The 24,641-nt window shown below is 44.5% G+C and overlaps 1 protein-coding gene and 1 long non-coding RNA gene across 4 annotated transcripts in view; one reads left to right on the top strand and one right to left on the bottom strand.

The window, feature by feature from the left end:
• Nucleotides 1-24,641, bottom strand: part of AASDH (aminoadipate-semialdehyde dehydrogenase) — a 471,184-nt gene that overhangs the window by 320,564 nt on the left and 125,979 nt on the right. For all 3 annotated transcript variants that reach the window (XM_069200843.1, XM_069200827.1, XM_069200836.1), the window contains one exon: nucleotides 2,808-2,914. In XM_069200843.1, coding sequence (XP_069056944.1) covers nucleotides 2,808-2,914 — 107 coding nt within the window. The remainder of the gene's footprint in view (nucleotides 1-2,807; nucleotides 2,915-24,641) is intronic.
• The window catches only part of LOC138246340 (uncharacterized), a 60,669-nt gene continuing 41,858 nt past the window's right edge, over nucleotides 5,831-24,641 (top strand). Inside the window, exon 1 of the long non-coding RNA XR_011194266.1 lies at nucleotides 5,831-5,919. This is a non-coding gene — a long non-coding RNA (uncharacterized lncRNA). The remainder of the gene's footprint in view (nucleotides 5,920-24,641) is intronic.

Here is a 24,641-nt window from a genome sequence, read left to right as displayed (position 1 = left end):
GACTCGGCTGGTGGAGATCCAACACCTCAGGAGGGACCCCAGGACTACTCTAAGACTGTGAGTACAAAAACCTGTCCCCCCTGAGCCCCCCACAGCGCCGCCTGCAGAGGGAATCCCGAGGCTTCCCCTGACCGCGACTCTTTGAATCTAAAGTCCCGACGCCTGGGAGAGACCCTGCACCCGCAGCCCCCAGGACCTGAAGGACCGGACTTTCACTGGAGAAGTGACCCCCAGGAGTCCCTCTCCCTTGCCCAAGTGGAGGTTTCCCCGAGGAATCCCCCCCTTGCCTGCCTGCAGCGCTGAAGAGATCCCGAGATCTCTCATAGACTAACATTGCGAACCCAACGCTTGTTTCTACACTGCACCCGGCCGCCCCCGCGCCGCTGAGGGTGAAATTTCTGTGTGGGCTTGTGTCCCCCCCCGGTGCCCTACAAAACCCCCCTGGTCTGCCCTCCGAAGACGCGGGTACTTACCTGCAAGCAGACCGGAACCGGGGCACCCCCTTCTCTCCATTCTAGCCTATGTGTTTTGGGCACCACTTTGAACTCTGCACCTGACCGGCCCTGAGCTGCTGGTGTGGTGACTTTGGGGTTGCTCTGAACCCCCAACGGTGGGCTACCTTGGACCAAGAACTAAGCCCTGTAAGTGTCTTACTTACCTGGTTAACCTAACAAATACTTACCTCCCCTAGGAACTGTGAAAATTGCACTGTGTCCACTTTTAAAACAGCTATTTGTGAATAACTCGAAAAGTATACATGCAATTTTGATGATTTGAAGTTCCTAAAGTACTTACCTGCAATACCTTTCGAATGAGATATTACATGTAAAATTTGAACCTGTGGTTCTTAAAATAAACTAAGAAAAGATATTTTTCTATACAAAAACCTATTGGCTGGATTTGTCTCCGAGTTTGTGTACCTCATTTATTGTCTATGTGTATGTACAACAAATGCTTAACACTACTCCTTGGATAAGCCTACTGCTCGACCACACTACCACAAAATAGAGCATTAGTATTATCTCTTTTTGCCACTATCTTACCTCTAAGGGGAACCCTTGGACTCTGTGCATGCTATTCCTTACTTTGAAATAGCACATACAGAGCCAACTTCCTACAAGTATTAAATAGAAAATAGTCCTCAACTGGGTCTGTATGCAATTTACCTTATGATACTGAGCTGCACTGGGTATTACTTGATTATAATCAGTGGTATCTTCAGTGGGAGATGGCCTCGCTGGGTATAAATCTGGGTCAGGAGGAAGAATGGTATCAGGATCATCTATATCCCATGGATCTACCTCTTCTTAGGACCACTTAAATCATCCCTATGTGGTGATGCAGATGATGCCTGTGGAGATAACTGTGTTCAATGTGTAGGTGAAGGTGGTGGCGGTGGGGTAGAAGGAAGGGAAGGAGAATGTGGTGGTGAAGGATGGGATTGTTGCGTAGCCTTTTGTTTCTTCTTCTCTTTCAAGCAAGACTTTGATAGGTGGAGGCCCAGCGTCCAAAGACTCTTGAAATATAAGTTTTCTTTTGATAGCTGGAGGAGAGGCTATGATCCTTCCTATTTCCTTCTGTATGTCAAGTTTACACTGTTTAGCGTCCATAACCTCTAATATAGGTTGTATTTCAGATGACTCCTCAGTAGCCGCAGAATGTTTACTACTGGCAGTTTTCGATTCCGAAGCTTTCGATACGGAATGCTTCACTCGGACCCAAAATGTCGGCTCCAAAGGGGTTTAATTTGTTCGGCTCCGAGGTGGAAAAGTCTGTTTTTCGGCTCGGTACCAAAACAGATGTAACAGGCTGGTTGGTAGATGCCGAATGCACCATGGTCTTTTGTTTCAGTGCCGAATCCGAAGGTATTTTTCGGGTCCGACCAGAGCCCAAAAGCAGTGGAGGACTGAAGACCAATGCAGGAGTCTTTTTAATTGTCTTTGTTTGGTGTGACGGGACTGATGTACTCACGTACTGCGCCAGTGGGATGGATTAACTGTCGATATCAGAATCTCGATACGAGTCTGAAGCTTGAATGGAGAAGGTTACGCGCTGTCCTACTTCTTCTTGCGCTTGTTCTTCTCCAAAGATGTAGGGTGTGTTCTGATGGCTTGGAAGCCATCTCCAGTCGATGCACTCTTCGATCCCGAAGAGTCTTTTTTGATCAAAACGGTCTACAAGCATTGCAGGTCTTTCTCTGTATTCCGGAGATATGCACTGATTACACACCAAATGCTGGTCGTGTGGGGAAATTTGGGGTGACACCGAGGACAGAACCAAAACTGAGTCCGTTCCATCAGCCTAACATCGTTAGACTACAATGTGTCGAAGTAGGCCCAAGAGGTCACCCCCAAGGGTGTGAAATCAACCCCGACTAACGAAATAGGATCGAATATAAAGAGTGGAAATAGAAATCAAAACTATACCGACGTTTATATAAAGTTAGAATAAAGTTTAGAAGATACCGAACCGAGATCTACCGGAGCGAGAGGAAACACGTTCGAACCCGACGGCGGAAACAAAAGACTCAATGCCCATGCAGACTATCACCGGGAGGAGGAGTCACTCGATCTTGTGATTCAAAAAGATTCTTTGAAGAAAAACAACTTGTAACACTCCTAGCCCAACACTAGATGGCGGACTTATTCAAAGCATGTTTATCTATAGCTACACATGCCATGGAACATATATATATATATATATATATACACACACACACACACACACACACACACACACACATATACATTCAATCGCCAAACAAAATAATAATTGCATATAACATTTTAACAAACATAATATATAACCTAGAAATAGCTGTCCTTCTCCTTCTTCTACTATTGAACCGTTGGCATCTCGGACTTCAACTATTGTTCCAAGCAGTGGAATGCCCAGCGGCACAGCAGGATCGTCTCTATTAAACAAAATGAGTTTTTGTTATCATCCTGGAAGCCAGAATGTCTTTAGCACAAAGCACATATCACACAAATGCTAAGACAAAGCTTTGGTTTTATAGCATTTCACACGACAAAGGTTTTGCTTTCTTTTTTATATTTCTCATACTAACTTTCTTTTTTATGTTTCTCAAATACTGTTTATCAAAGAGCATAGATGGATTTCCGAATTTCATCGTTATTCACGGTTCCTCTGGTCATTCTGTTAACCATTTCTACAGCTATCCATGATTAATCAATAGCCCATTTAGAAACTCCCTCTAGTCAGAAGAGACACTGCATTGGCGATTACCAAAGGTCAGGAAGAGATGGTATATGCTCAAGGCGGACAAGGGCAGTGGTGTACAGTGGTTGGTGAGCACAGATGAATGGTTCTGTGTTGTGGCACACAGCAGCAGAATATGCATATCAAGAAGAGGAAGTAGTGTAAGGCACTGTTTTGGATGTATAACTACCACACCTGGTAACCACAGGTAAATGTGTGAATGGTGCATGGGAGGGGGAAGCACAGTTGTCAGGTAGGAAGGCTGAAAACGTTCTCAAATTTGGAGGAAAGCATCAAGGCAGACCGAGGGGGGAGGTAGATACAACAGTCAAACTTTCTTAATAGCATGGCAGAGATGAAGGACTTCTTACAGTGAAACAAGATGCAAAATTAATTCTCTGAATGTTAAGGATGCAGAAGCAGACACCGAACACAGGGCGATGACAATGGAAGATGTTCGCAAGAGGCAGATAAGAAAGGTATTTAATGCACACACTTGCAGCAAACATCCAACGAAGGCAAAAGCTTGAGTCTAGCAGGTTCATCACATTTCAACACTACAAGTGACTTCAGCTACAAACATTCCACTTCTAAGCAGATATGCTGCATAAAACGGTCTTAAAATGACCCACTAGGGTTCTGTTCTGAGAGCAATGAGGGAATATTTTGAGGGGGTAAAGAGTGGAGAAGCAGGATCTGAGTGGGACTGGAACATGTTAGAAAATAAAACTCAGTTTCAATCATAAGAAAAAGTAGGGTCAAAAAGTGACTGATTTTACTGAATGCTGTTGATTAACCTAGAATGGATAAAGGGATCTATAGAACACATCACAGACCTATCTCGACATATCTCTTAAAATTGAAAATCTAGTATTTCATTACGATTTGTTAATCAAATAATGCATTATAGTTTGAGGAAGTTGAGTTTATTTCCCAAAATGAAAAAGCTTTGTTAGCAACATATCTAATTATTAACTGACATTGTTTTGTTATTTCAAACAAATACTACAAGTTCATATTTGAGTGATAATCATTACTTCTGTTTATAACCTCAGCCTAGAGAAACCTTTCGGCTGTCCAAACTTTTGGGTTCGCCGTAATCTGAACAAAAGTACTTTTGTGAAAACTAGTAAAATCTGCTTTCCTCTCCTTTGTTCTATCTGAGGCTGTGAAATGTTATTTTTTTTGTATTTTCCCCCCATTTCGCTCAAAAAAAGATTGGAAGTCAAAATATGTGATAGTGTGTTTACATGGATGGGTTACTAAGGAAAAATAAAAAAAATGCGAAATGTAGGAGTACAGATATATGCTATGAAAAATGTTAGGTCATGTGAAATTGATAAGTAAAATTATACATGATGTGAGAGTTGGTATTTGATGAAAGGTGTACTGTCTCTAGAAGGGGTGCAAAAGAGCACAAAGAAGAGTAGCCTAACAGGAGGTGGTCAGTTTCTGAAAAGCAATGAGGGAAAAAGTGTTGGCAAAGTGTAGGAGTGTGGGGTGCAGAAGGACAAAATTATTAAGGACTGATAAGAGGAAGTTAGACGGCGGTACAATGATATTAGCGATTTGTCTCAGAGAAGGTGGCAGAAAACGAATAAAAAAAGGGCTAAGTAGGGCCGAGCATGAAGCTGAGGGGCGAATACAAGGTACCAAAATGAGCTGAGACTAAGCCTATGGTAGTGAGTAGACTTGGGGCCGGATTTCGAGTTTGGCAGCCACATATTCCGTCACAAATGTGACGGATTTCCTGTCCGTTTGTGACGGAATAAGCCATCCATCAAACTCTAACTGAGGCTCTTTCTCTTCTCTTATGACTCGGCAAAATTGACTTGACACACACGTTTTTCTAGGTATCCTAAAAGGCAAGCGTTTCAGCAAAACAACCTTCGATAACCTTTCAAATGAAGCACTGGCCCCATCTAGATGCTCACACATGGAAAAAGAAAATGATTCAAAGTGGCACAAGCTACAGAAGAGGTAGACTCTGATTTTTAAATACCGTAGTTGTTACTTCAATTTACCAATTCATAGCAGCAATGCAATAACAGGTGCTGCTATTACCCAATCAATATTATTACATTTAATAAAACTCAGAAGGATTTTGGCTTTATTATCATGCAAGGATAACCACATGACTAGCATGTAACATAAAAAAAACTCAGCAATGAGCATTAAACTCACTGAGTGACGTTATATAACTTGTTGTTGAGTCAGTGATGCTACCGCCTCAGCCACATTTACAATAATAAACCCAAAAGGGTGAAATAAAAAACAAGCGTCCTTTTAGCTTCAACTACCATTTCTGAAATATGACAGAAGAAATAATTACTTACCTTCGGTAATGCTCATTCTGGAGGATACTGTAACAGCATATTCCACACCATTGAAATATTCCCAGGAGCTAGGCTGGATCTGGAGATTTTCTTCAGCAATGCACCAGCAAGCCACTAGGTGGCAACATATGGCTCCATGGTGACTTCATCCCATCCGGAAGTGATGATCAGAGCCGCATACAGGTGCCACCCTTGTACGGTGAAGTCCGTTTTTTAATCTTTTTCCTTCCACACCGTCAGCCGTGGGGCAAACTGAAGGTGACAGTGTGCCAAAATCTAACTTGGAACCATACTACAATGTTCAAGTGTCCAGTGAGGAATCCCTGGTTAAACAGAGTATCCAACAGAACGAGTGTTAACAAAGGTAAGTTATTAATTATTCTGATGCATACTTCTAACTTTTGATTCCTCGCCTTTGGAAAGGATAGCAGTATCTTCCAAATGACTGGTAAGGTGACTTGGATCAGAAAGTCTTGCAATATGAAGTAAGCAAAATGGCCTTCTAGTCTGACTTGCCAAGCAGTGGTGCTGCATAAATGTGCGCATTGATGCCTACTTCGCAGCTTGACAGATGTCCAGAGTAGGCACCCAAACGGTGAAAATTCTGTTGTGGCAGCCTTGGTTCTGGTGGTCTTTTGGTAGTTATTTTTTGGCCACTGTGTAGAAAATTTTAATGCGCAGACGTCAGAGCCCTCTTTTTAACAGCTTTGCATTTCTTGGTTCCAGCAAACCCCCATGGCCATCAACAAGATGGTTTCCATTTCTGAGTTCTCAGCACCAAATTGATATGTAAGAGAGCATCTGCAGTTTACTCGCACTGCACTGAGAAGAGATGGCAATAAAAAAAGAAAATTTTACTCATCAGAAGTCCTAGCCGTGACCCACGCCCTTGTCACGAGTCGCCTGGACTACGGCAACACCCTCTACGCCGGGACCACCGCCAAACTCCAAAACCGCCTGCAACGCATCCAAAACGCCTCGGCCCGCCTCATCCTCGACGTACCCCGCAACAGCCACATCTCCGCACACCTGAGACACCTGCATTGGCTCCCAGTCAGCAAAAGGATCACCTTCCATCTTCTCACCCACGCACACAAAGCCCTCCACAACAAGGGACCGGAATACCTCAACAGACGCCTCAGCTTCTACGTCCCCACCCGCCCCCTCCGCTCCGCTGGCCTCGCACTTGCTGCCGTCCCTCGCACCCGCCGCTCCACGGCGGGTGGGAGATCTTTCTCCTTCCTGGCGGCCAAGACCTGGAACTCCCTCCCCACCAGCCTCAGGACCACCCAGGACCACTCCGCTTTCCGGAGACTCCTAAAGACTTGGCTGTTCGAGCAGCGATAACCCCCTCTTTCCCCCCTAGCGCCTTGAGACCCGCACGGGTGAGTAGCGCGCTTTATAAATGTTAATGATTTGATTTGATTTGATTAGCGAGTAAATGCACATACACCTGAATAGTGTGCACATCACAAATGTCAGAATCAGATTCAAATCACAGAGGCATGATGAAAGGCTGTGGAAGAAACGTGAACCAGGTCCTTCAGAAAAAAGTAACAATAGAAGATTTGAAGGAGAGAGGGGTAATCTGGCAAGCATAAAAAGGCCAAAAGGGCCAGCAAGTAACCCTTAAGTGGCAACACTGCAAGGCCGTGCTAGCCCAACGACAAACCAAACAACAACACATCAAAAAGTTTGGCCTGCTGAGGGCTAGGGCGAGGAACCTCATTCCAGTCCACAAACTTATCCCAGCGTCCAGCATAGATGAAGTTAATGGACGACAATTGTTACTCAATTTTCACGCATCAAAGTGTAATTTGGGAAATTTGGGTGTATCACTCTCCTGTTTCTAAGCCAGGAGGTCCTGTCAGATGGTCAGACAAATCAGAGGGTAAATGCTCAGGCTCAGACACCCTGGGTACCCCACTTTTCTGGCCCAATCTAGGACTACTAAAATGACTTGGGCCCGTAATATAGTGACTTTCCTCAGACAGAAAAGGTAGGGACAGGAATATGGGCAGGAGACTGGTGCACCAATGGAGAGGGAATGCATTTCCCAGTCATCTTTTTTGTGGAAACTCTAGTTCCCAGAAGCTTTGACACTACACATGTCGAAGATAGTGCACAGATCTTGCCAGAGTATGTTTCACTGATTGAAGATGTCCTGGCCATCGTGGGATGGAGATGACACTCATGGTCTGCCAACCGGCATTTGCTCTGCTCGTCTCCTGTAGCATTCAGGGACTCCGCTAGGTGACTGGCTACCAGTAAGACCTTCTGCTCGTACAACCACCCCATTCTTGGCATAGGGTGCAGAACCCCACAACGTCCTACTGGTTGCAGACCCATCTGAAGGTTGATAGGCAGGCTTTATGGACCAGGTGGATTCCCCAAACCTCAAAAAGGCTGATGTGGAGCTGGGTCTCCTCTGTTCGTCTGAGACTTCAATAGATATAATTCTCGGAGTAGGGATCAGGTGGAACTTCGGCTTGTTGATGGAAAAATGCAAAGAGATCAACAACCGGGCCATTTTCTGGAGATGGACTGTGACTGACTGCAGCAAGCCAGTCTTCAGCAGCCAGTCATTGATGTAAAAAAAGAACAAGTTACTTATCTTCTGTAATGCTCTTTCCGGTGGGTACTCTATCCAACCACAGATTCCTCACCTGGGAATTATATCCCAAGGCAACAGATTGGATCCAGGAACTCAAAATGCAGTGCTCCTGCGTGGCAGTAGTTGGTGCTGTCTGACCCCACACTGACTTTGCTTTACCCCAGAAGAGACGACCAAAGCTGCATATAAGAACCAGCCATGTGTGATGCCATCAGTTTCTTTCAAAGAATTGCCCACCCCCTCAAACGCAGAGCTCTTCTGCAAGTTGGAAGGACCAGTGTGCAGAGTCCTAAATTGGATTCTTTTGTAGATGTGACAAGGACACCATTCCACAGATTAGGTCGGTGGGGTGCATTGGTAATCTGTAGTTAAGAGTATCCACCAGATAGAACAATAACAAAAGTAAGCAATTTGCTCTTCTGATCAGTACTTCTAACTGCAGATTCCTCATCTTGTGAATAAATACAAAAGCAGTACCTTCCAAGATGGTGGGTCTGTGAACTACTCACATCAAAAAGTCCTGCAAAATGCCCATCCCAACTGACCTGATTGTCAAGGCAATAGTGCTTTGAGAATGTCTGCACTGATGCCCACAGAGCAGCCTGACAGATATCCAGGGCAGGCATTTCGAGTGCCCACGAAGTGTTAATAGCCGTGACTCAGTGGAACGAGCAGTAGGAGCTTCGGGAGGCTCCTTCTTAACCAGTGCATGGCAGATTCTAACGTAGAGGACTATCCACCTTTAAGTGGTCATACTTTTAAACGCACTTCCTTGTCTTTCTTTACTCCTAGAATCCCACAAAAAAATGAATGTCCACCCAATGGTCTCTGATACGATCAATGTAGAAACTGAGTGTTCTTTTGAGATCCATACAAGGAAGTCTTTTCTCTTTCGAGGGTAGCGGCATAGCAAATAATGTCAGAATGGTAATATGTTATCCAAAATGAAAACGTGTCACTACCTTTGGCACGAACACAGCTCGGCACTTCAACACAGTTCATTCGGAAAAAAAGGTGGTATATGGCAGCTTATTCATGCTATGAGCTGATGGTGTCATAACCAGAAACACTGTTTTCAAAGTCGAGGGCCATAATGAACAATGATGCATTGGCTCAAAAGAGGTGCACATTAGGAAAGTGAGAAAAAAAATTAGGTCCCACTGTTGCATCACAGATGGCTTTGGTGTAAGCATATCTTGCAAGCCTTTAGAAAATCTCATTACAACAAGTGATTTGAACAGGGTGGCAAGTCCTGCAAGCATAAAAAGGCTTAATGGGTCGCCGAGTAACCTCTAACGGTGCACACTGCATGTCCCTGCAGGGTCAAAGATAAAACAAACAGCAACATACCCGACAGTTTGGCCTGCAAGAGGTATGTCTGGAGAGTGTCAAACCAATTTTGTGAAGGCATCTGGCTGAGAAGATCACGACTTTGGAAGGAAGATCAACTGCTGCTGCTCAAACTCCACATATGAAGGTGCAGATTGCGCAGACCAAGGTGCAGGACCCTGCTCTTCTGAAGTGGCAGCCTAAGTACAGGACTGTTTCTTAAGCCCAGACATTCCCAGTAACACTCTCTTGGGCCAATCCGAAGCCACTAGAAGGACTTGGGCTTGGTCATTCCTGATCATTTTAAGAATTCAGGGTAGGAGAGGCTGAGATGGGAAGGCATACAGGGAGCTTTATGCTCCACTCCAGGCAGAATGTCTCTGTGAAAGACAGTCTTCTTGGAGGGCTTCAGTTCAGAAAAGAATTGATGTTGCACGTTCTCTCAGTGGTAAAAAGAACGAACCAGGATTCTCCCCATTGCCGGAAGACACCCTGTATTGGAGTGTATCTTTCACTCTTGATCTGCAGGTGCCACCAACTGAGTTTCTACACCCTGGCGTTCAAGGATCCCGCCAGGTGCTTCAAGAACAGGGAGATGACCTGATGACCTGGGCAGTTCCAGAGGTACAGAACCTCCTGGAACACCGCCCAGGACCCCATCTCAACCTGCTGTTGCTGTAACACATGTTGGTGGTGTTTTCCATGAAAACCTACACAAGCCTTCAGTTTTTAGTTATGTTACAAAACAACATTGATCCAGTCGGAAAAGCCCCTAAATGTCAATTCCTCAACACAGCATAAGTACACAGAACACAGTTACAAAAAACATCACAATAAATCTTCATTAATCCATAAAACATTATTTAATCATTCATTAAATTACAATTCCTACCATTTAAAAAAAGAAGGACAGAATAAAGTGCAAAAATAGAAAAGTGCTCAGGAAATTGAAAGATGACACCAAATCAACACACATCCAATAACACATTAAATTTAAAAAGCCTGTTGGTTGACCATTCCTCCAAATTGATTCAATATTTTTTATATAGGGGTTCAAATCCCCACTTTAGTCCTCCACACAATTCAAAACCTATCCAGGCTACAACATTATCGTTGATGTTTCGACCCCACAAGAGTTCTAGGACCAATTCCGGGCTCCAAACAGGGTCTTCTTCAGGACTTATAGGTAGGCATAGTCTAGAATCAGTACCTCCGTCTGAACCAATCTTTATTTAATACATCCCGAACCTCTTCACATCATCATGTGCATACATCTATTCACCCGGTTCTCTTCCTCAACTTGTTTAAGGTGAAAATTCCTTCTGCCTCCTTATTAATTAAATCCCAGGTTCCTTCAAAGTCGGCATGTGTAATTCGTTTTTTATTTCTCATGCCTCTGCTCCATAGTTCGCGCTTTAACACCAAAGACGCGCTGCTCCCTCTCGTGAGCTTTCACAATTCCTACCATATCAAAAAAGAAGGACAGAATAAAGTGCAAAAATAGAAAAGTGCTTGTGATATTAAAAGATGACACCAAATCACCACATATCCAATAACACATTTCCGAGTGGAACAATGTTGTTTTGTAATATAATTAGACCCAGATCCATTGGATTGCAATTGGGTTATCTTGTGTAGTATATAATATATTCTTTTGATAGTTGGCAGGAACTAATTCAAAGCTAAGTGAATCACCCACAACCAAAGCAGGTTGATTTGGAGGTGGGTCTTTGCTGGAGACAGAGTCCTCCGATCTCCTATGTAATCTCCCCAACCCAGCATTGATGCATCTGTCACTACTGTCAGCTACAGGTTGGCTAGGGAGAGCGATCTGCCACTGGTCCAATTTCAGTTGAGCAGTCACAACTTCTGATCCAATACAGTCTTTGGTGAAAGCTGGATGAGGTTTCCTTTGTGCTGGGCCCACTATTCAGATCCCACTGCAGAGCTCACATATGCCACCTGGCATGACTGATGAGCAGGATAAACGAGGCCAGTAGGCCAAGAAGCCTCATATCCATCCTCTCTGTGATCCAGGACTTAGGCTGAAAAATAGGGATCATAGGCTGAATGAATGTTTTAGTTCTGAGTTCCGTAAGGAAAACATGTACCCGCACCATACCCAGGATGACTATGATGAACTGCAGCCTCTGTAAAGAAGTCAGAGGTGACTTCAGCAGATAGACAGTGAACTCCAATGATGTCAGAAGGTTAATGGTCCTCTGTAGGTGGTCTATGCCTGACTGAGTTAAGCTCACCTTTAGCAGTCAATCGTCAAGGTAGGGGAATACTGGCATACCCGATCTCCAATGATGTGCTGCTGCCACCGCCATCACTTTCATGAACACCCCAAGGGGCACTGGTGAGGCCGAAGGAGAGCATGGCAAACTGAAGATGCTCCTGGGTTATGGTCAACCACAGTTAGTGCCTGTGAGTCTGCAGAAATAGCACCTGAAAATAAGCTCCCTGCAGTTCCAGTGTCACAATCCAGTCCACTTGATCCGGGGCAGACAGAACCTTCTCCAGCATGCACATCTTAAATTTTCTCTTTCGGAGGAAGATGTTTAGAGGGCAAAGATACAAAATAGGATGAAAACATCCGTCCTTTTTGGGCACAAGGAAGTAGCAGTTATGACATCCAGTCTCCACTTCTAAGGCCGGCAACCATTCCATGGCTCCTTTGCCCCAATGAGCCTGCAGCTCCTGGTGCAAAACAGGCAGGTGGTCCTCTGAAAGTCGCTCTGATATAGTTGGAATTATGGCAGGTCAAAAAGGAATGACAGGATATAGCTCAGTTAGATTATCTGAAGGCCTCATTTGTCAGATGTGAAGTTCTGCCACTCCTGGAAGAAGTGGCGTTTCCTTCCTCTTTACAAGGTACTTCTCTGTCACTAGGGGTATACCAATGAGGTTTTGAGGTTGTTTGCTTGGGGAGTACAGAGTCATGCTGTTCTTTTAACAGCTGGGAATTATCTGATGGGGGCCACCACCCTGGCCTCGAAAGGGCTGGAAGTTCTGTTGCGCAGCCCCTGGAGCCATGCGTTGTCGATACGTCAAGCCTCTGGGATTTCCCAAAACATCATGAAACTGTTGGGGGGATTGCTGAACTGGTGTTTAAATGCTCAAGAAGAGTGCTTTGGAAAAGACCATGGTGTGAAAGGACTATCTCTAAATCGCCCAACAGTTTACATTCATTGAAATGAATGTCTGTGAGGGGTGCTTGAACATCCTCTGAAAACCCCTCTGGTCACATTCAGGTGTGCCTTCTATGTACTATGTTGGTGTCAATAGCACAGCCTATGCAGTCGGTAGGTGTCCAGGTCGGCAAACAACACATACTTTGCTGCATCCAACCTGTCTTGGATGATGTGGGCTAGTCAAGCACTGAGGTCTTTTGGAACGGCAAGCAAGGTCTTGGTGGCCATATCCCATAAGGCATGGGTGTACCTGCCCAGAAGGCACACAGTAATCAAGGTGACCATCAGAGGAAAAAAAATTCTTACCAAAGGCATCAATATGTTTCGACTCCCTATCATGCACGTTTGAAGCAATAGCGTTTGGATTCACTTTACTTGTATATGCCTGTCCCACAAGGCTTTCAGACATAGGGTATTCTGGTTTCAAGTGTGGGCAATTGCAAATCCGGCACTTCTGTTGCTTGCTGTGCAACTACAGCAAAAAAGGACCTTTCTTTCACTGGTAGGCCAGGTGATAAATCCCACTATGTCTCTCGGTGTAGTGATGACTTCTTGGACCTGAATTTGTTCCCCCGTTTCTTAGTAATTTTAGATTTCCTATTTTACGCATTTTAGCTGCATCGCTTGTAGCAATGACATTTTACGTACTTTAGTTCACTTTGCCTGCATGATAATACTCTAGGACTATATGGTACGAGTTGCTTGATTTAGTTAGCCTTTTCTCAACATGAAATCCGTACATTCTTTCCAAGGCTAGGAACACAGTCACAATATCCTTGAGCTTGTGTTGCCCTTCCAGGAGACAGCTTTTTACATCTAGACATAGCACTGCATCAGAGCTGTGCTTCTAACAGTGTGGTTTTATCATATAAATGATGCACTGTCTCGGAAGGGGCAGAGGGACATTCCAGACGTGACCATCCAAGGATGAACTCTGTTTTCGACAAGCAGCTCTGCTGGTGGCAATCTACTAGTTTTGTGAGAGGATTGCCATACACCCTACAGTCTAATTCTTGACACCATTTCTATGAGGCCTAAGGCTAATCCTATAGATTGGGCAGGCAGAAGGGTACACCTGTTATGTTCTCAGAATAGTTTTTGAGTTAAATAGAAACCTCTAGAACTTCTATAATTCATTTACCATGGTTGCATTGTTTGTTTTCTTTCTTCTGCCTAATAATCACAGCTCATTCTCTCTATGCATGATTAGGATTGTTTCAAAAAACATATTGAAACCTTATCTTGTATCTCACTTGAGTTTTATCTGGGCTTGCATGAGTAATACAACAAAAGGGTGAGATCTGTTTCTATGACTTCTTCTCTGAGGACTGAGAGTGTCATGTTCAGATTGCCACGGTCACCTTTAACCTTTGCAGGGTTAGGGGTGTAGGAGAGGCACTGTGAACTAGCCAGGAGTTGGGCCAGCAGTTTCTGACAGTGTGGACCGACTTAAGGCCTGATTTAGAGTTCGGAGGATGGAGTTACTTCATCACAAACGTGATGTAGCGTGGGCTCTCATTATCCTAAATGAGACTACTGGATTTCTAGGCAGCAGGATCGATCATGGTGTGGGGGACTGAGTCGGACCCACGTGTAAAGAACTCTGTCACCCTAAACCCGGTTTTTGCTCCGGCTAACTAGCAGTGCCTCATTTCTCCCACGGGGAAGAGATGATTGGGCAGCCGAGCGCATGACATCTTTGGAACTTCTCAGGGAAGTCGTGGTCACTCAGATCCAAACCAACTCTCTCATTTACAGTATGATCTCATATACAAATGACAAAGACAGTATAGGTTTTATATAATGTTTTAATAAAACAACTGTATTTTAGATAATAAGGCGTGAGCCGCAATAACCAGAACCATACAACACAGTAGGATTGAAATAGTCACCAGGAGAGTAAAACATAAGAACAAAGCTATCATCGTGTCTATTAGTTTCTACTCTCCCTCTGCTTGATCTATTTCGAGCACAGCATGTTAAGCTTCTAACTTGCCTTTCTGAATCACCGGGGAGACATTAGCCCTCATACCTGAGCAAAGGCCTGTGATCTTGGTTCAGCATCTGCAACGAGGCAGTCAGCGTCTAGTTGTGGTTCCCTGGTTGGAATCTCCCTCTTGCGTGTATTGGGACAAGGAAGTGATTTTATAACTAACATGTCAGCGTGATCACAAAATGTCCCTACGCAGGAATGCCAAGTCTAAACTCCTACCACGTCTATCGGCAATGTACCAGACTGTATCCTTGACTGAAGCACAGAGTGAATGTGTTTATGGAGAACTCCAGTGCTGAAGTAGGCTAAACAGTGCGATATGAATAAAAAAACAAAACCGTAGAACTGGCTATTTGAAAAATAACAGTACGAAGCCTAATAAAAAGCATTTAGAGCAAAGTGCACAGAGGCTCTAAGCTGCCAGCAAATGAATAAAATACATCCAGGGCAAAGTGCACAAAGGCCTAAAGTCTGAAGCTAACGCACAAAGGATACGTAAAACTAACCACACTACACCCTCACCTTGTCGGTAGCAAGTGGTTCCAATAATATAAAAATATGCCCCAGATATAAATAATACCTAAAATGATATACATATTTCGACAAGGTCAGAAGACAACAAAGTCATAAATTTAGGAAACATGTGACAATAAAGCCAAATCCAATATAATGTCAATTTTGCAGGAGAGTAAAAAATCCAATTGTTAAACAGAAGCAATAGAAAGTAGGAGCTCCTCCACTTCGATATATGTCAATATCGGAAGATCCACGCCACAAAGTACCATGGAGCAGGTGTGTTCCAAAGCCCCAAAACCATTCAGGGCGGCACCCCGTGCAGGGCCTATGAATGAGACAAAACCATTATCCTCCTGGAAGGGAATCTCATAAACTGCCTCACGAAGCAAATGCAACGTAGTACACAAGTCCGGGAATGAGCCCTAATTGGGAACATCAACAGATCAGGATCGACCACTGGAGGGCGCTGCAGCGAGAGACAGAGAGCCAGTGCATGTTCAAACGAGCACCTAAGGCACCGAAACACGGGTTGCACACAATCCAAAACCGGTCGGAATGACAGAGACCAGTCACACTCCAAATGGCCCAGGAGTGTTGCTCCAAAATGCTGCATCATGCGTTCACGACACAGCTGCGCTGACGGGAGCAGTAATATAGGATCTCGTGGCGGGACAGCCATTGCGAAAAAATAGCAACAGCAAGACCCCAGCCAATAAAGCCAAAGTAATCGGGAAACCCCCAAAAATGCTTCCGAAAATAGAGTGTATAGCCGAAGGTATCAAACCGAATATGGAAGAGAAGGTGTGAGCAAAACCAACACCAACGGCTTTGAAAAAATGTGCAATACCAGCAGTGCTGGATGCATTAAATATACGTCCCACAAGTTCACCGAAGTGACTTGGAAAGTTAGTATTCAAAAGGGACTGTATTTCCGCCTATGACCTTGCCACCTGAAGTGCGTAGGTCTCGCTAGCAGATGTAAGGGCCACATGCTTTTGAAACAATAAAGCTTTTAGTCGACTCAACTTGTCGAAATTAACCTTGGAAGTAGTAATATGAGGCCAGATGTCCGCTACCTCCCTAATTTGAGTGGGGGGAAACAACACATTCCCGCAGCACGTAACGGCCTTGTTGACAACGACAACGTAAACTATTCCGACACGCATGCCACAGCAGCGTTCGCTGTTAAGAACAATGTAACTGCCGTTAGAAAGCACCTGGAAAGTGTTTTTAATAACCGGGACTGGAACTCCCTTCGGATAACAAGCTAAGTTAGCAATCGAAGCGTTACACGCTCCGTGCAAGGACAGCTGTTTACAAACCATAGAATGGCTGACAGAAGTTTCGCATTCACTACCGCTAAGAAAAACCTCCCTCAAACCATTAACACATCTGTATTGAAAGGGAAGCTCCCACACCTCGTGTATGTAACTGTCTCCCAATAGTTCATATCTACCCACCGGAATGTGCTTCAAACAAGAAGTAAATTGCAGAGTGGAGATAGGCAGATTAATAACCCCATGAATCAACCACTCAGCTGACGGAATCTCAGCAACCGTGAAAGGCAGTTTCTCCAATTTTTCAATATTTAACATGACATACGTCGCTTCCTTTTTAGCCATCAGCTGTTGTTGACGAGTCAAATTAAAGGAGACAAAGATCTCTCTGGCACGAATGTGCTGCCATGGAACGCGACCTGCCTTCAAGGTCTGAAGAGTCCAACCCAGCTGCATGATGGACCGCGTCTGACTCTGCCCATGATATAAAGAAGACATGTCTGATTTAATAATGTCAATAGCAGAGGAAACAATGCTGTCAATCGTGTAAACACGGTCAGAAAGGGTATGCAAGCCATTATCAACAACAGACAAAGTCTGCATCAGGTTTTCCTGATCAATCTGCCTCAACCGGGCTGCAGTATCCTGTTGTGAAAGCTTCCAAATCTCATTATAAACTTCGTATAAAAATCTTTTCTTCCGTGGTACCTTGGGACCTGACAAAAAATCTTGTAAATCAGTATCATTAGACAGTAACGTGAGATGTGGCTTAACTGCATCCAGCGTGGATGACTTCAGCCATTGCTGACAAAGCTTCCCCACGCTGTATGTAGTTATAATATCAGCATGTTCTGGTGAAATGTAACGAGGGTCTGCCCTACTAGTCCTGAACCCCCCTGAAGAGGTGACAAAACGTTGATGACACTTATTAGTGTCTACAGGCTATAATAACCACCCGCCCGGATGTATCGATGAAGTGTTAAGCGTACCATTCTGGACCCAATGTGTAAATTCACTAAAAGTAGCATTCACATAGTGCTGCCAGTTGTTTAATTTGAAAGGGACAGGTATACTAGGCAAATTTAACTCTCTAATTGTTGCCAAGCCCAAACAGCTAGTCTGTTGTACTGTGTCATTGAGAAAAATCATCTGCACAGGGATAATACATGCTCTAAATAATGTGTCCCTGCCTTGCATCTGCCAATTTTTTGTACCCCAAACACTTTAAGTCAACAGTCTTAAACCAGTATTCATACCCCTCGACCGAAAGTTTAGATACAAACAAATTTGAATACAGTAATTTAGTATCGGTCAATAACATTTGCTTATTAGAATACGGAGTAACTTTAAAATAGTAAGACCTAGCATTTCGTTGATTATGCCCAGAAAAATATGCAAATTTATCATAATATGTTTTCGAACTCCCTTGTGGAGGAGTCGAGCAATGTTCCCATTGCACATAATTAAATATGGACTTAGGGCTACTAGCTTTATGAATAAAGTGGTGTCCATAATAGTTGTAACAAAACATGTCACCATGATTATCTCTAAATTGGTAAGCATCTTCATCGTCATAGACAGTATAATATTGCAAATCTGTCAGCATAGAATCTACTGTCTTCACATCCCAATCATCAGAAACAATGCCTGGTATAACAATATCATTCATTGATAACTTGAGGACATACGGTATTTGAATCAATTCAGTGGGACCATATATATCAAACATTACTTTATCCCACACAATCCCATCCGGAATCGGTATTGCAGAAATGTTTACATTGGACAAGTCTCTTCGAACCATATGAGACGAAAAATGTGGTTTTAACACAGTCTCCACGTGCTCAATGTCAGATCGCTCAGGAAGAAAATGACCATGTATTACTAGAAAAAAAGTAACCACAAATCCCAACCACAAAAAAAAAAAGAGTCATTACAGCCATAAAAAGCCACAAATAGTTTCAAGGAAACACAAAATATGTGTGTTTAAGCCAACGCAGCAGCTTACGTGGACCTCGGACTGAAGACATCGAGGACGAGGAGCCGGACACTGCATCAGTGTCGTTGAAGCAGCCAGAGGCAGTTCTTGCAAAAGGAGCAACTGTGAACAAAGAAGCAGATGGAGGCTCTCGTCTAGGCACGCTATAAACCACATGTTCAGAAACATCAGTAGAACGTACAGCAACATGATCAAAAGATTCCAAATTAATCGTCGTCTGTGGAACAATCGCAAGATCAGCTTCCACCCTCCCCAAGCTCGGAGAGGAAACAGCATCGGTGTAAATCACCTGCAGCGGGACTTCTTCCCCAGTAGTGAGAGGGATTCCGGAACTACTGGGTGTCCCTCTTGGTCTGCTGTGCAGAATCGGCCACATGTTGTAACTTGACATTATCAATGGAAACAAAGCGATTTCCTTTGGCCCCTTGCAGCGGCGGTAAAATCACAGTTCTCGTGCCGCTAACCCCTAACACAGGGACAGGTGCTCGATAAGAAGGACCAAATTATTTCTTTACTGCGACCTTTTCACACACAAGATCCCCAATCCTGGGTATCCAACCAGTAGGTGTTACTGGCTCATCCTTAATTCCTGAGGAGGCAGCACTTGCAGAAGAGTTATCTTCACGGAATTGTTGTAAATCCTGCAAAACAGGGACACAATCATTTATGTCAAAGGGCGTATCTGCCGCCTCCACACCAGGACCATCTAGATCAGGAACATACATTTGTGTTTCAAACAGGCACTCATATGAAGTACGACCCCCCAGTGACCGTCTAGGCAAGTTATTAAGTGCTCTCTGTACTCCATACAGGTGGGCTAGCCAACTATGACCCGTACCTATAACCCTGGCTGTTAAGGATTGCTTTAAATCACGATTTAAACGCTCCACGACACAATTTCCCTCGGGATGAAATGGAGACGAGAATTGGAGTTGGACCCCCAACGAAGCCATGGTGTCCCTGAATGCCTTAGAGGCAAAAGCAGGGCCCTGGTCCAAATGAAAAGCCACAACTGCAAATGTATCGACAAAGATGCGCAAATCTTTAATAACAGTCCTAGCGTCAGCCGAGCGTTGTGGCCAGACCCACACAAATCTGGAGCACGAATCTACAGCAACCAAAATATATTTGTATGCACTATCTGGTGTCAGCGGACCACAATGATCCAAGTACACACACTGTAAAGGTTTATTTGAAATCAGAAGGGGCGTCTGCTGCGGGCGTCTAGCCGACGAAGCTTTAATCTGTTGACAAACGTCACAACAAAGGACATATTGCTTTGTCTCTTTACAGAGACCAGGCCACCAGTAACGAGCCTGTAAAAGTTAAATCGTGGCAGCCACACCAGCATGTGCAGACGCCACCCCCTCATGTGCTGCAGAAATTAATCGAGGTCTCTCAATTTTATTGGGTAGTTCACGTACACCAATGCCTGGAATATTAACAACAGCATTTAGAGCACTACTCAAGCAGTAACTATATTTAGAAGGAAATCCTTTAGGAAATGGCGTGCCATCAGCCGTAGCTTTTATGGCAGCCGAAATCTCTGTGTCTGGTTTGGAACTCGAACGAGTCACTGCGGCCACAGTGGCGACAGCCACTGCCGATTTTGCGGCTTCATCAGCAAAAGTATTCCCAGCAACGTGTATTCCAACGCGCTGGTGTCCAAGTGTATGTACAACATGGACCTTAGGAAGCGTCTCTTTCAGATCCGCAACCTTACCCCACAACAATTTGTGTTTAATGGTGTTGCCTTTAGAATCTCTGAACCCATTCAACTTCCAATAGTGTAGATATTCATTGAAAGACTGTACACAGTAGTAGGAGTCACAGACCAGCAAGGTTAAAATCGCCGGATCCGCGTGCTCCAACGCTAACAATAGAGCTTTGAGCTCAGCCAGCTGTGCCGTGCAATCTCCCAAGGTTTTAGTATAAGTATGTCGGGGGCAGAACACTTCCCCCTCCATCGTGCCGCTCACCACCGCACATGCAGCAGAATACTGTTGTTTAGTCCCAACCGCTGGTTGCGCAGAGCCATCGGTATACATGACCACCTGATATTGGTCAATAGGCAATGTGCCAGCTGGGCCTGGGTACTCCATTTCATATTGAAGAAATTCTTGAGTCTGCAGTTTAGGGTCAAATATGTAATCTACATCAGTGGCCGTCAAAGACGTAGCCCATTGTATCCATCGCGGGTGTAAAGCTTTCGAATTAGGGACACTCGCTTTTGTAACAGCCTCTAAGGCCGGAATCGGGGAAACGACAATAATGCTTTGGCCCTGGGCAAGCGGTCTTTCTTTAATCACAGCCATGTGTACGGCAGTGAGTATTTTCTCAGTTTGCACAAATCGTTTTTCTGCTGCAGAATATAAGTGGGACTTGTATGCAATCGGGACTGTCTCATCCTCATTACAGGTGACATATGTAAACCCAACAGCCCCAGGTATCACCCTGATGACTAAATGTGTCTTATTGTCCCGTGTGTGTAAGTCTTTAACTGCTAAGAGATCAGCCTGTAAATCTCGTAGGATATGTGTATGCTCAATCGTCCAAAATCTACTCGAAAAATTCAGACGAATCAACTCGTATAAGGGTTTTATACGCGTAGCATAATCAGGAATGTAAGTTCTGCCAAAATTCAGAAACCCCAACAATGACTGGAGCTTCCGAACCGTATTAGGAGGCTGCAATAAAGCACATTTATCCAAAAAATGTGGCGCTAAGCTCTTGCCCTCACTCGACAACTCATATCCCAGGAAAATGACGCTGAGGAAGGCAATCTTCGATTTCTTAAAATTAAACTTATAGCCAATTTCCGCAAACCCCACAACAATGCGCGATACACGCCTTAGATGTTGCATAAGCTCATCGTCTGTCAGATATATGTCATCAACATATGATAACGCTTCAGGGTCCAACTCGTGCAGCAATTCAGTCACACGAGGCGAAAACAGTCCTGGGCTATTCTTATACCCCTGAGGCTAACGACAAAACTTTTTCTGAGAGCCAAACGCACTGAAACTGGTATAGTCCCGACTTTCGGCCGCTATATTTTGGCAGAAAAATACATTCGAGATATCTAACGTTGTTTTGTATTTCTTACGCACTATATTATTCATAAGCGCTGCGCTATGTGAATTCTGTATTGCATATGTGCGTGTATGACCATTTAAATGTCTGTAATCCACCACTATTCTATATGAATGGTCCGGTTTAACAACCGGAAACAAGGGATTATTCATCGGCGAGACACAGGGCTCAATTACACCCTGGTACTCCAATTGTGTAAGAATTTTCCTAACCGATGCCCTTGCCTCAAATTTGATAGGATACTGCGGCTGTGGCTGTGGTTCGCCCTTTATTGGAATTACATGATAAGGTGATTGTCTATCCCACCCCACGTTATTTCTATATAGGGCGGGAGCCTGTGCTAGAGCCCATGTTTTACTATAGGACTCCGCTAGTTCTCGCGGAACAAGTGGTGAGAAGGAAGGTGTAATAACCTCCTCCACAACCGGACAGTCGCGAACAAAGTCAGGTGGCCAATCCTGTTCAGCCAGCAGAACATCATATGATTTTACCACATGGTCCCAAAAGATGGCGTGTACAATGCGGTCAATGTCCCCTTCTAATCGCAGAGTCACTTTATATACTCTATCAGGAGCAGAGACTCGCATATCCGCCGTTTCGACTTGTATGAAGTCATCAGTTGCTTTCACCTCCAGATGCTCTAGAAGACTCCGGCGAACTATTGTGACCTCTGCCGCGCTGTCTAACAGTGCCAACGCCCATGTCTTGTTCGTCAAGAGAACTCTCTTCTTGAGCGGCATGTCTAACTGAGACTGCTGCCACCTTCTTCTTTTTAAATTGCTGTTTTTGCTGCAGCGGTTTCTCTTCTTGTTTAATAGAAACCTCCGTTGAGCGTTGTGAATCCTGTCTTGGTTTCACGTACTCCGTTCTCCGCTCTGACCGCCCACCTCTCTCACTTCTCTTCTCTGAGGAGTCCTGAAAGGAACGAGATTGGCGTGTATCAGTATATTGATATCTATCAGGCATCTTCAAATTATCCCTATTCCTGAGATTATACCTATTCTGCGGGGTCTCCGGTTGCAGAGGTTACAGCTTTCTTAGGTGTTTGCTGCTTCTTTTCCCAGCGCTTTTTAGTACCCTCAGGTTGCTGTTGTTTAGCATTGTCTTTATTATTTTTACCCTGTAATTGGGGTTTTTGCGGTCTAGCCCCTAGGCTATTGCGACCAATACTGGAATATGTCTCTGCTATTATTCTCGGAAGTTCCCGCTCCTGATTAATCTGCGGAACGTCCCGAAGACTCATTCGTACTGCTAGTGCTACTGCCTCTCCCTTGAGATTACTCAAAATAATAGAAGAAACTGCAGCAAAATTGCCCATTAACTGCATGCCCAAATCTAAGGCAGGGGCAGCCCCATATTCATCTTGAATTTGTTTAAGCACTTCCGGTAAATTAGCTAATGTCGGTGTACCGTGTGCCGTAGTGTAGAGCGCAGCAAACACCGTGCCCCAGGTATTACAAAGGTCCACCGGATGAACCATCCCATACGGCAAACACATCGTCAATATTCTATGTTTATCCTGAGGTCCCGTATGGGGAAACACTGCTTCCAGCGTATTAATTTTTTGCACCAGCCAAAATGGAGTTCTCACGTTTAGCCGGTACCTTACCCATAACTGAGTGTACGGTGGCCGGATTGATACCCGGAACCACCGCCTGTGGGTGCGCCGGAGCAGCACGCGCTGTGTTTGTATTTAGTGTCTGCATGACAAACTGAACTAATCGTCTATATGTAGCCGTCAAGTCTGTATATAAACGACGAACTTCAACCACTGTCAATTGAGCAGCCGCAGGATGATGTGTGTATGTAGCCAATAAAGGCCAGGTAGGACCATCATTACTCAGTGGATCCAACCTAACTTGCGCTACTGTGTGTGGGAGGGCGCCATCAAGCCAATTATGGTGTTCTTGATAAGATAAAGGTATCTCTAAATATGCATAAGCCCTGTATTGTCCAGGAACATTCGCAACAGTGTATTCGTGAAAAGTGTTTGTACCCCCATCAACTGCTGGAAATACGACCCAAGAATAAAAAAGTTCTGTTCTATAGGCTGCATGGGCGTCCACCACAAAAGTGACCGGACCCCCCTGGACCGTCAGTCCATGTGCTATCAGATGTCCTGTGAGCGGTTGTCGCATATTGATTGCTATATTCACTACATTAGGATTCACCATTTGTAAAAAATAGCACTAGGTCAGAGAAGGCACACCAATATCGGGGTTTTTCCTTTCAAAGTTCAAGCTTGAACAACCAACCACTAAGTAATAGGATGTACCTATCCCGTGGTGGCGGAAACCCTCAGCCCCACGGACGTCTCCGCTTACGGAACCGAGGAGTCAAAATATATATGAGACCGAGAGAGTCAGTCGGACCTAAATATTAGAGCCAGACCAATCGTTGGCGCCGCCATGTCGCGTGGGCTCTCATTATCCTAAATGAGACTACTGGATTTCTAGGCAGCAGGATCGATCACGGTGTGGGGGACTGAGTCGGACCCAGGTGTAAGGAACTCTGTCACCCTAAACCCGTTTTTTGCTCCGGCTAACTAGCAGTGCCTCATTTCTCCCACGAGGAAGAGATGATTGGGCAGCCAAGCGCATGACATCTTTGGAACTTCTCAGGGAAGTCGTGGTCACTCAGATCCAAACCAACTCTCTCATTTACAGTATGATCTCATATACAAATGACAAAGACAGTATAGGTTTTATATAATGTTTTAATAAAACAACTGTATTTTAGATAATAAGGCGTGAGCCGCAATAACCAGAACCATACAACACAGTAGGATTGAAATAGTCACCAGGAGAGTAAAACATAAGAACAAAGCTATCATCGTGTCTATTAGTTTCTACTCTCCCACTGCTTGATCAATTTCGAGCACAGCATGTTAAGCTTCTAACTTGCCTTTCTGAATCACCGGGGAGACATTAGCCCTCATACCTGAGCAAAGGCCTGTGATCTTGGTTCAGCATCTGCAATGAGGCAGTCAGCGTCTAGTTGTGGTTCCCTGGTTGGAATCTCCCTCTTGCGTGTATTGGGACAAGGAAGTGATGTTATAACTAACATGT

This window comes from Pleurodeles waltl, chromosome 1_2 (genome assembly GCF_031143425.1).
Source record: "Pleurodeles waltl isolate 20211129_DDA chromosome 1_2, aPleWal1.hap1.20221129, whole genome shotgun sequence".
Classification (NCBI taxonomy): Eukaryota; Metazoa; Chordata; class Amphibia; order Caudata; family Salamandridae; genus Pleurodeles; species Pleurodeles waltl.
Note: the sequence above shows the minus strand (reverse complement) of the source record. Positions and strands in the feature narration are given on the sequence as shown.